The sequence below is a fragment of the Malania oleifera genome, chromosome 6 (assembly GCF_029873635.1).
Source record: "Malania oleifera isolate guangnan ecotype guangnan chromosome 6, ASM2987363v1, whole genome shotgun sequence".
NCBI lineage: Eukaryota > Viridiplantae > Streptophyta > Magnoliopsida > Santalales > Ximeniaceae > Malania > Malania oleifera.
The window spans coordinates 40,035,668-40,052,291 of NC_080422.1; the positions used below are offsets into that span (position 1 = coordinate 40,035,668).

Below are 16,624 nucleotides of genomic sequence, written 5' to 3' on the forward strand. Positions count from 1 at the left end.
CTACAAGATTGTTGAACAATCATTCTTGTGCGCATATATTATAGCATTTGAAAGGATTTACTCTCTCTCCTACTTTAATTTGAAAATCATTTTTTGAGAGTAAGCATATAGTTTCTCCCACTAAAATATTTTTGGGGAAACTTTATATAGTTTGTGGATCTTTGTGCAGATCTATTGCAAGATCCAAAGGCTCATTTGTGTTTGTTTGCAAAAATCATTTTGAGCCAAAACCCTAACTTTCATTGAACTAAATCTTTTTGGAAAATTATTTTTGAGAAAGTGTTTGGGTAAGTCAAGAGGACCTTGAGCATATTTTAAGTTTCATATCTTTACTTGAAAGGTCTCTTGTATATTTGTTTCTAAGAAAATTATTTTAAAAGCAAAACCCTAGGTTTTCCTACACTTTGATTGAAAAACTTCTTAGAGAAAATTTTTATTAGGGTTAAATCTTTGAAGTGCTTATCATATATATCTTACTCAAAGATTGTAAAATATAATTTTGAGAAAAATACTCATACTCTATTGAGCATTTATTTCATATCATTTGAGAGTGCATTTAGTGCTTAAATTTGTACATCTTTGCTTATTTGAGAAGCAGTTATTTGTACGAAAAATATTATCTGTTGTACTGACTTGGCTCAGCCCGGTGATTGAGTTAGGGAGACTTTGCCCTGTAAGGAGGAACCAGTTTGGCTCAGCCTGGTGAATTGAGCTTAGGAGACTTCGCCCCGTAAGGAGAACTTGTTTGGTTCCGCCCAGTAAGTGAATTGAGGAGACTCTGCTTCGTAAGGAGAACATGTTTGGCTTAACCCCGTAATTGAGCTGGGGAGACTCCACCATGTACGTAGAATTGTAAATGGCATCGCTCCGCCCGGTTAAGTGAGCAAATAGTGGAATCCTTTTACTGGTTAGCTTGAGGAGAGGAAATAGGCTGGATTGGCCGAATTTCGATAAAATTAACTGTGTTATTCTCTTCCCTATACTCTTTGCTTTCCAGCACTTGCATGTCTATATTTAAACTGCTGTGTATGATTTAAAATATTCGCATATCTCAATATCTGTGGAATTGGTAATTTCTTAAATAGACCATAAGTTGCAATATACTGATTGTGGTTTTGATTTAACTAGGAAGATTTTTTAAATACTCAAGTCACCCCCCCTCTTGGAAATACACCATTCCTTACACAATGGGGGTGGGAAGTGGGAAAACAAAGTCAACTCACATTTTTTCTTGATATTGGGCTAGTTTTATTCTCTTAAAGGCATTAAAGAATTAAGTCCCAAGTAGACTATAAGAGGACAAGGGTTGCCTTGGGAGATGACCGAATTTGCTTCTACCTCATGAATAGAGTAGTGTATTGTTGGTTGGGTTCCACGTCATCCACATCTCAAATCAAGAAAGAGCCATCATTGCAATCAATATCATCACATATTGTATTGAACCATTTTTATGCCCTTATCATCCAAAAAACTATTTTCGTTATATTCCATTAACATTAAGGTTCATTTTTTAAAAAAAAAGATCAATGAGCTTGATTACAGTTTATTGATAGTTATCATCATCCCTTTTGTTTAATAGCGGAATTTGGAATTACATGATCATGAATATATGTCCAATCTTTATAAAATTACAATTTTCCCATAACAACACCAAAAGACACAATCGGTAATAATTAGTCATAGTAATTCCAAAAAGAAAGGGGAATTCAACGTGGATAGGAAAATGCCTTAAGGGATGGTGGCAATCAAACGTTATCAAGGTATTCATAATTTTAGGTGATGATTAGGTTAGAATGGTGCCCTTATGCTTTATTGGTTAAGTGCATGAGAACAATCTTTCAATTCCTATTAATTTTGTTTCTTTAGCCAAATCTACAGGTGCCTTGCGCATTGGTCCTCCTTTTCTTTCCTAAATAGCATACTATCCTTTTCTTAAACTACAACTGTTCCTTTGTCCTTTGTTAGTTGGCATTTTAGCCTTCAACCACATCCCATACTATGCCTCTTAGTTTACATTACCGATGCCACATTCCTTAATGAGTGGATAATTGGATATCATTTAATTGTGTGATATTATTAACCTTTGCCTCTTTGTCCATTATTGAAGCTTCGTATTAAGATTTATTTTCCTATAATGTTCCTAAATAAGATGCGAGTCTTTTCCCAAACTGCAAATGTTCTTTTATCCTTGTTAGTTGGTCTTGAAGCCTTCAATCGTATCCCATTCTATGCCTCTTAACTTACATGATCAATATCACATTCCTTTGTTGAGTAGCAATAAATTAGGATTTAACTAAAAAATAAAACATTGGAAGATGTTGAAAGAAATCCAAGTTTCTACTACTATTCTCAATACGTATGAACATTATGCCTCGTAAATATGAACTAACCAATTTTATCAATTTCACGTTAGAACATCATTCTCTTTATCCCTCTTGTTGAAAGAAAAAATTGAAACTGGCTCCCAAAGCTATATGTTAATCGTGTTGTTGGACCTTTTACTTCATTATGTTCTTTCAACACTAGTAGGTAGTTATTAAATGACCAAGGGTTCAAGCTGTGACTTTTATGAGTTGGGTTCAAATCCTTTGGGAGGTGTGGGATGGGAGATGGGCTACGTCCATTGTGTAGTTCAGGTCCACTGATATATATATATATATATATATATATATATATATATATATATATATTCCTTTTTGGGTAATTGAATTCACAGTGGACCTGAACTACACAATGGACGTGTTCCTTTACCTCCTTGATAGCAAGTCCACATCTTGTGTTCCTTACGAACTTGAGGGCGTCCCTTGTGGTCTACACCTCAAAATTCTTAATTTGTAGCGAAATTCTCTTTTAAAGGCAAATTAGGCCTATTCTTGTGTCATTTGTCAACCACATCTTCCCCTTTATGATGTACTTCTTTCCTTTAATTAAATTGATTTTCCTTCATATTCCTCACCGTGTAGCCCCTCCACACCAAACCACAATAGTAAATAAATAAAGAAGAATTGAGAGAAATTTTTTCCCTCAAGAAAGACATAAACTTAATCCTAACGATTTTCTTTTTGCTGAATTTGTATACTAATGTTTAGAGGAAATTCCAATCTTTCTCCATAAGAAACAATTTTTGCTTTTTTGTTTCTTGCCTATAGGCATCTTTACTCGTCGTTTGTTTAGTTTGCAAGTGTAAAAAATGTTGAATGTTACATGAACTCTCTTCCACATATGTTCTCCCTCTTTTCTTAATCACGTATGCCTTGTGAGCTTCTAGCTTATCATTTTTCATTTTCATCCTCTTTTTTCTTTTTTATTTTGCAATACTCACTTTTGTCGATACGTAATACTTGCTCAATTTGAAAAATAATTTTGTATTTAAACTTTATTTCTCTCTTTGTCATGTTACCTCCCATTCTCACTTTGATCCGCACACTTTTCTTTCATGCTCTTTTTTCAATAAAATTGAACTATAATGACTAATCCTTGTTTTGATTTCACTTTGGAGGAAGACATATTTTTTTAGCACTACAAAAACTCTCTCTCTCTCTCCCTCTCTCTCACTTAATTGTAAATGTAACTTTAGCATCTAAAGTTACTTTTTGAATTAAATTTTCCAGTAAGAAAAAAAATTAAAAAATGTCACCCGATAAAAAAAACTAAAAGATAAGCATTCTTAAAATTTTTAATAATTTTAAAAAGAAATAATTGTGTTAGATTTGGAATCGACAATTTATGATGATTTAGAAAACAACAATCAAGCCTTAAGTGCGTATTTAGGACAATACTTCTAAAAGAATAACAAATTATTCATTAATTGAGGACAAAAATAACTATGTATTAATTATATTTTAAATTTTATTTTAGTTTAGAGTAATAAAATTAGTTGCTAATTTATATTTTCAAAAATTTTGACCATAATACCATGAATTGTGTCAATTCTTTAAATCAGAATTACATTTTAAATTGCATTTGGTAGCAATGATTTTAATTTTTAGATTTAAATTTATATAAATTTATTTGAAGCTTAATATAATTTTTAATGCATTTTAGTCCTTAAATTTATATGAAGCTTAATTTTTATTGCATTTTAGTCCTCAAACTTACAGGTATTAGTCCTTAAATCCACTTCACAATCTACACGCATCGGCAGGTGAGCCAGACAGACCCAACCCTTTCCCACCACCACCATGTCGTCCCGATGTTTCCAACTTCCCTCTCTCTCTCTCTCTCTCTCTCTCTCTCTCTCTCTCATATTTTACATTTTCCAAGTGTTAAAAGTCTGAAAACTAATTAGAGAGAGAGAGAGAGAGAGTACTCGTGCTGACGAGCGATCGATCGATCGATCATCTCCCAACAGCTCGCATTATCCGCTCTTCTTAATTCTCTTCTCTGTTCGAAGCTTTTGCTTCATTTCTCATGGCAGTTTCTGGCCTTAGATCTGCCGTCTAGGCCTCGAATGGTTCTGAGGCAGGAGAACAAGAACACCCTTGCGTTCCTCAATCCAAATCCCTAATTTTGTGGGCCGATCTGATCTTGTTTGAGCGGGGAGAGGGGCTCTAATATAGGGCGGCTATGGCTTCGGTGAAGTCGTCGCGTTCAAGGTCCGCGGCTGTGAAGGAGAACGGCATGAAGGTCGAGGAGAATCTCAACGTTTTCAGGACCAATACTTTCGATGCCGACGGTTACGTGCAGTCTAAGTGTCACTCCCTCAACGAGAAGGTTTGCATTTCCATGGTTTTCTTGCTGTTGTTCTACTTTTAGCCCCCGTTTTGATCAAATTATGTGTTTTGAGAATTTTATAGAGATTCAAATCGTAACCTTGATGTGAACGCACGCGTGCTTGCAATTTATGTGTTTTGATTGGTAATGGAGATTATGGAACTACTTCGTGTTCTAGATTATACGAAAATTTACTAATATCGGTTTGAACTTGAAAGAATTTGCGGTGCCTTTTAAGGGGAAGAAATGCTATTGTTTTTCCGTAAATGTTGTATTTCTTGTTTCAAATTTATTCAACTGGTTGTGGACATGGAGGAGATGCCATCAAACGTGCTGGATTCAGGAAAAAATTTTTTTGGTACAGTTTCAGTAAAAAAATAAAGCTTTAACTGGTCCCCCCCCCCCCCCCCCGGGGGGGCGCGGGCGGGATGCTATTTTTATTTCCTTAACTTTGGAAATAATTTTACAACTGTTAAAGGTTATTTTAGTTTTCTATTATCATTATTAAATGTGTTAGTATGTTAATTAATGAGTTAGTAAGAGTATTATGGTCATTAGAATGTATTTGATTTTTATTATAAATAGAGAGAGAAACCTATCTTCAAGTTAGGTCGCTCATTTAAACAAAATCTCAACATGGTATCAAAGCGTGATCCAACCTAAACCCTATTACACTTAGTCGTTGCCGGAGAACACTTTCCCGTTGCTGCCCTTCTTAGATCCACTTCCACCCTTCATTATTTCACAAAATCAACCATATAGCCTGAAATAGAACCCTTTGAAGCCTAACCTTACAAAAACCCCATCAACGGAAAGTGCCTCACTAGCCCCCACGTGCCGGCGGACTGCTAGTAGTTCTGACCCCACGCGCTGGCACATGAGAGAGATTTTGGCCACCTTTTTCTGATTTTTTCCTCCACCATGATATGATTCCTTCCCTAGACCATATTATCAAGCATTCGGTCGTGTTTTTTGCTCAAAGATCCAACCTTTTTTGACCATGCTCTCGTGGTAATCAATTAATTGTTGTTTGGTGTTCATAAAGGCTCTTTTGTGAGTTCTTGGAGCATTGGCAGTGTTTGTAAGTTGAGTTGTGAGGTCGTGGCAGTGCATACAGTTGATAAGTGGTTCACCTCGTCTATGGTTGTTTCGGTGCTTCACATCGCTTGTAATTGTCTCGATCAATTTTGATTATTCCCCTTGTTTGATTTGGTGTGGCTGCTGGTTTGTGAGTGCTGGGATGGAGTCTATGAATCCCAAAAACATGTTTCCTTCTTCGTTGCCGTGGATGACAACTCAAAAGTTGGATGGAAAGAATTATGTTCAATGGTCTAAAGCTGTTTGCGTCTATTTAGTAGGATTAGGAAATCTGACTACTTGCTCCTATTTGATCCTTCTGATGAGAAGAGAAAAGAAGTGTGGATTTTGGAAAATGCCTTCATTGTTTCCCTCTTGTGGAATTCGATGGAGCCCCAAATGGCATGGATGTGCATGCATCTAGATACATGCAAGGAGATTTGGGATTATGCCAAACTTCTATACTCTAGTAACATTACACGTATGTATGATTTATCCCAAAAGTACTTTTAGTTACAATAAGGAGACAAGAGTATTGCTAATTATTTTGGAGAGATGAAATGAATTTGTGAGAAGCTAAATGTCGTGCAACCTATAGCCCTCGATGTTCGTGAGATGTAGAAGTAAAGGGAGCTGATGATAGTTCTTTGGGTTCTAGCTAGCTTGAGACTTGAGTTTGAGGGAGTCCGGTCTAGATACTTGGTAGTGCAGAATTTCCATCATTTGCAGATGTTTATTCTCATGTTTTTCGTGCTTCCTTTGGCACACATTCTCCTGCTTTTGCATCTAACTCTAAGAGGACTGCCTTTGCCACACATGGTGATTCTAGTTCTCTACCAAATAACCGTAGAAGTTATCGAGGTGGTTCAAGTGGCTGTGGTTGTAGAGTTGGACGAGGTAGAAGCACTCCTCGCAAGTGCACTCATTGTGGACGAGGTAATCATACTATTCTGTAGTGTTGAGATCTCCATGGTAGATCTTTGTGTGTTGCCAATGCAGCCACCACCTACTCCACACCTCTGGGGCCAAGTGGGGGGCAACATACTGTATTTATGTCAAGGAAGAGTATTCCAAGTTCTAGTAGTATCAAGTGTCACAACAAGCTTCTCTTCCCATTACATCTCTTGAGTCTTGCCCAAATAGGTAATCTCACAACATGTTTGTCATCCATTACATCTCGTCGTAGTCCTTGGGTTATAGACTCAACTGCCATTGATCATATTATTGTTATATCTAATTTCTTCTTTAGTATCCTACAAATTTACCATGTATTACTCTTGCTGATGGATCCACTACTATCATCAAGGGTATTGGGACTATAAATCCCACTTCTTCTATTTCTCTTCCTTTAGTTTTGTATATTCCCATTCCTTTCAATCTTATCTCCATTAGCAAGATTACTAAATCCATGAATTGTTTATTAACATTCTTCTCTAATTCCATGGTTATTCAAGATTTGAAGGCGAGGAAAATGATTGACGGAGGGCGTGAAGTTGGTGGACTTTTATCACTTTTGAGCCGCTAACTCCTTCTATCGCCTGCATTGCTGTTGCCATACCTCTCCAAATCCATTGTCACCTTGGTCATCCTTCATTGGAAAAGTTGAAACGTCTAGTTCCTAATTTGAATTGTGTATAGTCTTGATTGAGAGTCTTTAGTTGGGAAAACATCATTGTGTCCCTTTTGCTTTTTGAGTCAATAAACAGGCTGCAAGCCCTTTCATGTCAGTACATTTGATGTTTGGGATCTAATAGAGTTGTGTCCAAGTTGGGTTTCGGTACTTTGTAAACTTTGTGGATGATTATTTAAGGAAGACTTGGCTATGTTTAGTAAAATATCATTTTGAGTTACTTCATATATTTTGTGGCTTTTACTTTGAAATAAAGATTCAAGTTGGTTTGCCAGTTCAAGGAAGAGTGATCATGCTAAAGAGTATTCTAGTACACAATTCACTACTTATATGACTCAGTTTGGTATAGTTCATCAATCATCCTGTGCTCACACTCCTTAACAGAATGGGGTTGTAGAAAGGAAAAATAAACATATCCTTGAAATCACTCGCACCTTATTTTATCAAATGCATGCTCTTGAAGTGTGTTGGAGTGATGCTATACTTAGGAATTGTTTGGAACCACTTATGTAGAAATTTTTTTAAAAAAAAAAGTATTGAATTTAATTAGTGTTGATAATAAGTGCTGAATTAGAAAAGTGCTGACAATATAAGTGGTGTTTAAAATAAGTGGTGTTTGGATACTTGTATTATTGAGTACTGTATGATTATATTTTTAAACATATTTTGAATTCTAAATATTAATATTTTTAATTAACAATTTCAGTAATAATTATTTTAATTATTTATAATTAAAATTTAAATATTTATATCAAAAAATGTAAGATATATTAATAATAATCTTGTTAATGTCTATCTATAACATATTAATATCATATTAAATTATGATAAAAATAATATTATTAATTAAATTTAAAATTTTATATTTTTTGTTAATTTACATTAATAAATAGTTCTTGTTCAATCTAGAATGAAATCAGAATAATTAATATGTATTTTTAAATATATTTTAAATGAAATATTAATATTTTTGTAATTAAAAATTCGAATGATAATTACATTAATTTTATAATTATAAATATTTATATTAACTAAAATAATTTATTATTTTTTAAATTAAAAATAACCTTGTTATTGATATATATTTATAACATATGATTATCACTCTAATTTATGTTTAAAATAGTATTAATAACTAAATTAAAATTTTTAGTTTATTTAATGTTAATTTAAATTTATAGATGATTCTTTTTATTCATTCCATAATTTAATTATATTTTATTAATAATTAATTGGCAATAATGTATAGTAAAACAAAATATGTTTAATTTTTAATTAAAATTGAATTCATAATTATGTTAACTATTATTTTTTTATTAACATTTATATATTTTTATTAGGTAAAAATAATATAATATTATTTTTTGATTAAGAATAATCTTTTTCTTAAATTATATTTATAACATATGATTATCATATTACTTTATGTTAAAATAATATTATTAATTAAATTAGCTTTAAATTTTTAATATTAATTTAAATTTATAGATGGTTCTTCTTCTTAATTCCAGAGTTGAATTATGTTTCATTAATAATTAATATATAATAATACATAATAAAATAATATATGATTATCTTCTAATGTATTTTTTAAATTATAAAATAGCCACTAAATTTTCTTATGTTTACAAAATTGACCTTGTCTATGAACAGGATCATCTATAAGTGACCAAAAAGCTATCTCAGTTTGCTTCTCAAAATTCACTTCAATAATTCTCAAAAAAAGTGATTCTGGAAGCATACTTTTTGCAAAAAGTTTTTGTTGTAGTGCAAGACAAACACTATTTTTTTTTTAAAAATAAAAGTGCTTATTTAAGTGATAAGGGCTATAAGCACTTTTTTTAAAGTGCCCCCAAATAGGGGCTTAGTGCTTGCTATTTTATCAACTGGATGCCATCTTTTGTTCTTAATGGTAAAATTCCCTATTTTATTCTCTTTCCTAATTCACCTTTATTTTCCTTACCTCCTCGTATGTTCGGGTGTGTGTCCTTTGTTCAACTAACTCCTAGGGTGGATAAGTTGGATCCTCGTTCTATAAAATGTATCTTTTTGGGCTACTCATATACTCAAAAGGGATATCGTTGTTATAATCTTATGCTGCATCACTTCTTTGTTTCCGGATGTTACCTTCTTTGAGTCTACACCTTTCGACACCCAGTCCATGAGTGCTTTTGACCTCAATGAGTCTCTTCCTTTGCCTAATCTTCCTATTTCTAGTTTGCTGTCCTTGCCCAATCAATCATCCGTGTTTTCGTGTAGTTCGAGTTCTTCTCATCATATCTATTGTCCTAATTCTAATTTGCAGGTGTATTCACGACGGTGGCTCCAAGGAAGAGAGTCCCCTCTAGCTTCTACTACCACACCTTTGGTTTCCTTGTCTGATCATATTTCCCATGATGTTGATCTTCTCATTGCTGTCCTGAAAGGTAAATGCACATCTACCCAACATCCCATTTCCAACTATGTTTGCTATGATTTCTTATCACTCTCCTATTTTTGTTTTGTTATTGCTTTATCATCTGCTACCCTTCCTAAATCCGTTTCGAAAGCCTTAGCCCACTTTGGGTGGAGGAGTTCTATGGTTAAAAAGATGAATGCTTTATAGGATAATCAACCATCTATGTATCTGTGTAGTTCGAGTCCTCCTCATCTTCTCGATTGTCCTAATTTGCAGGTGTGTTCACAACGGCGGCTCCAAGGAAGAGAGTCCCCTCTAACTTCTACTACCATGCCTTTGGTTTCCTCGTCTGGTGATCATATTTCCCATAATATTGATCTTCCCATTTCTGTCCAGAAAAGTAAACGCACATGTACCCAACATCACATTTCCAACCATGTTTGCTATGACTTCTTATCACCCTCCTATTTTTGTTTTGTTATTGCTTTATCATCTGTTGCCCTTCCTAAATATGTTTTGAATGCCTTAGCGCACTCTGGGTGGAGCAATGTCATGGTTGAAGAGATGAATGCTTTACAGGACATTAGTACTTGGGACTTGGTATCTCTTCCTCTTGACAACTCAGTGGTTGGTTGTCGCTGGGTATACACTATGAAAGTCAACCCTGATGGTTTTGTGGCTCGTCTAAACGCATGTCTTGTTGCTAAGGGGTATACTTAGGTGTATGGTTTGGATTAATCAAACACTTTTTCTCTAGTTGCCAACTTACATCAGTACGTTTGTTAATTTCCTTGGCTACCACTTGTCACTGGCCTTTGTATCAATTAGATGTGAAGAATGCCTTCTTGCATGGTGATCTTGAGGAAGAGGTCTATATGGAGCAACCACCTAGGTTTGTTGTTTTGGGGGAGTCAAGCTTAGTGTGTCGGCTTAGGAAGGCACTATATGATTTAAAACAGTCTCTTAGAGCATGGTTTGGTCGATTTAGTGTTGTAGTACTTGAGTTTGGTCTTTGATAGTGTGTTGTGGATCACTCTGTGTTTTTTGCCATACTTCATTGGGTAGGATCCTCATTGGGTATGTGGATGATATTGTTATTATAGGTGATGATGATGAAGGTATTCAAAATCTCAAATTTCTTCTACAGATTAAGTTTCAAACCAAAGATTTGGGACCGTTGAAATACTTTTTGGATATAGAAGTATCTAGATCTTATATGGGAACTGTTTTGTCACATAGGAAGTATGTTTTTGATTTGTTGGATGAAACTAGATTATTGGGATCCAAATCGGTTGATATACCCATGGATCCTAACAGCAAGTTAGTGCTGGATATGGGTGATTTATTGCCTAATCCTAGATGATTCTCGAGAATTTTTGGAAAGTAAAATTATCTTACTGTCACTCGGCTGAACATATCTTTTGCAACAAGTGTTGTGAGTCAATTTCTGGATTCTCCGAGCACAAGTCATTGTGACACAATAATTTGCATTTTGAGATATCTCAAAGGTGCACGTGGGAGAGGTTTTTATATCGAGTTCAGGTTGACACTTATATTCAGGGATATACAGATGCAGATTGGGCTGGGTTTGCCTTCTGAATGAAGATCCACAACTAGGCACTGTATCTTGGTTGGTGGTAATTTTGTTGCTTGGAAGAGTAAGAAACAAACTATGGTAGCCATGTCAAGTGCTGAATCAAAGTATAGAACCATGACTCACACTACTTGTGAACTTTTTGGTTGAAGAATATGTTGGAAGAATTGGGTTTTCCACATTCTTAGCGTATGGAGTTGATGTGTAATAATAAGCTGCTCTTTATATTGCCTCCAAACCTGTCTTTCATGAGCTAATGAAACACATTGAAGTTGATTGCCATTTTGTTCGGGAGAAACTTGTGCAGAAGCTTATTACTACCCCTTGTGTGAAGTCCAATATGTAGCTTGCTGATTTGTTTACCAAAGCTTTTGGGGTGCTTATGTTAAATTTATTTGTAACAAGCTAGAAGCATATGCTTTTTATGCTCCAGCTTGAGGGGGAGTGTTAAGGGTTATTTTACTTTTTTAGTATTATTATTAAGTGTGTTAGTATGTTAATTAGTGAGAGTTAGTAAGGGTATTATGGTCATTAGAATGTGTTTGATTTGTATTAAAAATAGAGGAAGAGACCTATCTTCAAATTAGGTCATTCATTTCATCAAAATCTCAACAACTTTCAAAAGGCATAACAAAATTTTAAAAATATAAGCACAGTAATGGTACTTGTCCACTCCCCCCCCCCCCCCCCGGGCGGTTTTTTTTCCATTTCATCATTTCATGTTTCATGGATGAGCATAAGCATTTGGATGAGGTTCTTCGTGATATACAAATAAACAATATATATTATAAAGGGCTTATTTATCAGGTAGACCAATGGAATTGGTTGCATATCTGAATTGTGCCTTTTCTCCAACATGCCACCTTCCTTTGGAAGGTTTTCACCTCTTTAAACACCAGTGTTCACATGAGCATTTAGTAATTGCCTTGGATCAAGGACTTGAAAAACATCTAGACAAATAAGGTATCAATTTGGTGGCTGCTGTCAAATTGCATCAGCATCGGTTTTTACTTGCATAACAAAACGAAGCTGAGTAGGAAGTGGAACACTTTGAAAACAACTTTGCCCTTTATTTTGCTTCCCTTGTTTTATCCCTTCAAAGGCTCCAACAAAATGTTCCTTCAAAAGGCAGGGGATAACAGGGAGACTTTGATTTTTGTTTAATATTAAAGTGAAGTTTGTCCTTTGTCTAAAAGAAAAAGTGAAGTTTATGGATTCCCATAAATACGGCATGGGATCCAAATTGTAATCACAGACCTCTTGGTTGCATATTTTGATGTAAGGCGATTATGTCATAGGAGCTAAGGCCTCAAAGAGCAAAGTCATATTTATTATATAGATGAAGGCTATATCAATGATGCTAGTTCTCGTATTAGAATTTTATATTTCTATTACATACTTATTCTAACTGATTAGCTGTTTGGGCTACTTTTATCTCAGTTGACTGGTTTGTTTTTAGTTCTTAGAGGTGGCCATGTAAGTATATGGTTAAATAACTTAAATGTTTTAGCTTTGTCAAAATTTTTTGACCCACTAAGAATTGAAGTAACAAGTTGCTGCAATCTTTTAATGTCATAGACTTATCTTGATTGTAGGCAGTATGTTAAAAAGTTTCATGGGCTATTCCCTACAAATTTTGTCCATACTGTCCATTAGCCAGTTGCTAAATCTTCTATTGTCATATATTGGGTAGTATCATAGATAGTTTCCTTTAAACTACATTGTACTGTTGTGAGCTCCTCCATGGGAATAGGGATGATGCTAGTAGGAGCATGAGCGGGCCATGCTGGTTCTCTCAAAACGTTTGCTTCTCTCAAATATTTCCTTGAAACACAAATATCCTCTAAATTATCTTCCTTGAATTTGACTTCCTTTGCTTCAACTTTGCCAATCTTGCTTTGTGTAACCATGTCATCCTTTGCTGAAGTAGGAGAATTTGAAGATCAACTAAATCGGAGAGCTCTAACTATGATTATTGCTCTTTTTAAGTTAGATTCGTGTGTAGAGTAGCATTTCAATGTCATCTCATGTGGTCTTTAGCAACAGTACATGTTCTTTGGTTTAATTCATCACCAGATTCTTTTTGTGTATTCTCAATGCCTTGAAAATTTTCCAAGGAAATTAGTGTTTTTTTTTTTTTGATGAATAAAGTATTATATTAAGAGAGAGAGAAATAGTACAGTAAAGCAGGATGAGTAGTCCTCCATTAAAGAGGAAAAAAACTACAGGATGAAAAAAAAACAAATAAAAAAAAATAACGAGAATAGAACTAACAAATAGCCACTCTCTGTTAATCAGTCAATAGAGCTCTTTTGAAGAAACTGTAGCAAAATACCAAAAAGATGCAAAAAGCACAACCCTACACCATTTATGGTAAATAGTACAAAACCCCAATAGTTCTTTTAACATATGCTTGAAAGCACTGCAAACATTGTGTTTCTCCACAAATCTTTCCTTTCCTTAGATTTGTCAAAACATTGCATAGAAATAGAACATGTACCCTCCAAGGACAAAGGGAAACCAAGTTCTCCCCAAAATTCAAAACAGATTGTTCCATATTTCCCACAAAAGGGAAAATGTAAAAGCAACCGAGAAATAGTGTGACAAAGCAGGCACACATGAAGAAATAATGCTTTATTTTTTGGTTGATATAATTTTACCATCCTGGGATTCTCTTGGGATTCACATTAGGGCTCTTAATGATAGGGAGGTGTTGGAGCTTGCCTCCTTATTAAGTTTGTTGGCAGTAAGCTTCTTTCTGAAAGGGGTACTATTGTTTGTGGATTTTTGATTCTTCTAGGAAGTATTCTTGTAAGTCTTCTTTTGAGCACTTAACCAATAAAAACTTGGATTTCCTGCTTCATAGTTCTGTCTGGTTGGCTAAAATCCCCTCAAATATTAAGGCATTTCTTTGATTAGTTATTCTTAATAGAGTTAACACCAACGATCTTTTGTAGAGTAGGAGGCCGTTTATGGCTTATCTCCTGATACTTATTCTCATTGTTTTGAGAAACCAGAATCTGCTTCTCACCTGTTCTCTCATAGATCCTTTTCATTGAGGGTGTGGAATAATCTTTTTGCCTTATTTGGAGACAGTTGGGTGTTTTGGATTCAATGGAGGATTTTTTTTGGCTATATCATTTCAGGTTTTGGTAGGGGTGTGGATGGTTTGGTGTTGTGGAGGTGTGCTATATTGCAGTTTTATGGGGAATTTGGTTGCAGGAGAGTGCTCAGAGGATGTTTTCTGTTATGCTTTGGGATAGGATTCAGTATGATTGGCTGTGCATCAGGATGTTTCAAAGGGTTTTCTTTTTCTGATTTACAATGTGACTGGCTGGTTGTGCTGTTTTAATTTCTTTTAATTTAATTTAATTTAATTTAATTTTTTATTCTATATTTTTCTAAGGAGGATTTATGCGCCTTGTTGGACTTCTTGTTCTTAACAGAATCTCTTCTTTTTCCTTTATATATATATATATATACCATCCTGAACCATGGGTTCAATAGTGAAGTTATTTCTGAAGTTTAAATTTGTGCACATGATCACCCGAAATTATTTGTTTGGAGCAATTAACACCCCACTATCTAAATTAGGCATTGCTTCAAACAGTTTTTGTGTGTGGTTCTCCGACAACCGGAAAATTTTGAGCTTGATTTTATTCCTTTTGAAACAAAATAGTTAAATTGTTCTCAATTAAAATGAATGCAGTAACTTCACTTGAGTAGAATCATTTTGTCATTTGTAATAAAAAAGTTTAAAAGATAGTCAAAATGACAAAAAAAATTTTCCACGGTAGGTCATGTGAGATACACAAGTTGGTAATAATTTAAATGGTTTGACCAATTTAAACAATGAGGATACTAGCTTCTCCTATTAAATATTTTAGGGGCCATATCTGTTATAAAACAGTTTAGGGACAATTTCACCAGACCCCATGCTCCAGGATGGTAAAATGTGATTTTACTCACCCTTTTCCATTAACCACGTCTATCTTTTAATCGCTCAAATTTGTGAGCAGTTTTATATTCTTTCATTCCAATGTAATGATATCAGTTATTGACCTGCATTATATATTGTATGCTTGTTTATGCAACTTCACCATCTCTTGTTAGTGCATATAAATTTAGTTTGACGGTGTTATGTGACACGTCACAAAAGTCTTAAATCTACCTGCGGTAGAAATATATATCCATGGTTTTGAAACCTGGAGCAGACCAGCTGGTCCAACTGGGTTGGTCAGACCAGAACTTGCTGCTCTATCATTCTGGCCAATGTCAGGGAATTGGAAATATCACAAATCGGTATCAATCGAGTTGGACTCGAGCAACTCGGCCTAAACTGGATTGATCTGGTGAGCTAGCTGGCTGGACCCAGCATCTTATCTATTAAAAAAAATGACAGAGAATCTGTTGCCAGTGTGCATTGAACCCCTGACCTGAGGGTGAAAGAGGAGGGAACTTACCAGAGAGTAACGTTACTTGCATTATATAATTGAACAAACATTATATGTATCATAGAAACTCTGCATATGTCTAAGTACACATTCATACAATATTTTAAAAATTCTTTTCTAAATTAACCAAGTATCCCCATGTTTGGGACCTTGGATTTGAATTTGTGTGAATTTGGGTGAAAAGTAATACAAAATTGTATAAGTTTCATCGAAATCCATTCCAGTACAAAGAAGGCATGAAATTCATTCCTAAACGCAAAACCTTAAAAGTAAATTTTAATTTGATCAAATCATCTCAAAGTATTATAATATATTTATTGACTTCTATAATGATCATAATTACCACCACCACCACCACCACCACCACCACCACCACCACCACCACCCTCATCATCACCATTAAATCCTCTTTGTAATGCATTCATGCATATGAGTGTATGTATACATGTATCATCGGTTTTGGCTGACTTGCCAGTCCCACTGACCGAATGGCTTAACTGGGTTGGTTATTGGTTGGGTTTTTAAAAACATGTTTATATCTTCATTATATTCCTCACAATTGTATTTCTATGTTTCATAAGATTATAGGTTGATTTGGACATGAAGCCAATTCCAATCACAAAGCATGTCAAAAAAAAATTATTGTCATTATCATTTTTGTAATTTTATTACTATGTGAGTTAGAGTTCACTCTACTTTGTTTTCTAGATGATTAGGTTACTGACATTGTTCTGTTACGGTACCACCACACCTTTGAA

At 34.5% G+C, this 16,624-nt stretch overlaps 1 protein-coding gene across 1 annotated transcript in view; it reads left to right on the plus strand.

The window, feature by feature from the left end:
• Positions 1-4,139: 4,139 nt before the first annotated feature.
• LOC131157547 (exocyst complex component EXO84B-like) overlaps positions 4,140-16,624 on the plus strand; it is a 40,465-nt gene continuing 27,980 nt past the window's right edge. Inside the window, exon 1 of the mRNA XM_058111786.1 lies at positions 4,140-4,713. Within this exon, the coding sequence (XP_057967769.1) occupies positions 4,567-4,713 (147 nt within the window). The 5' untranslated portion in view covers positions 4,140-4,566. The remainder of the gene's footprint in view (positions 4,714-16,624) is intronic.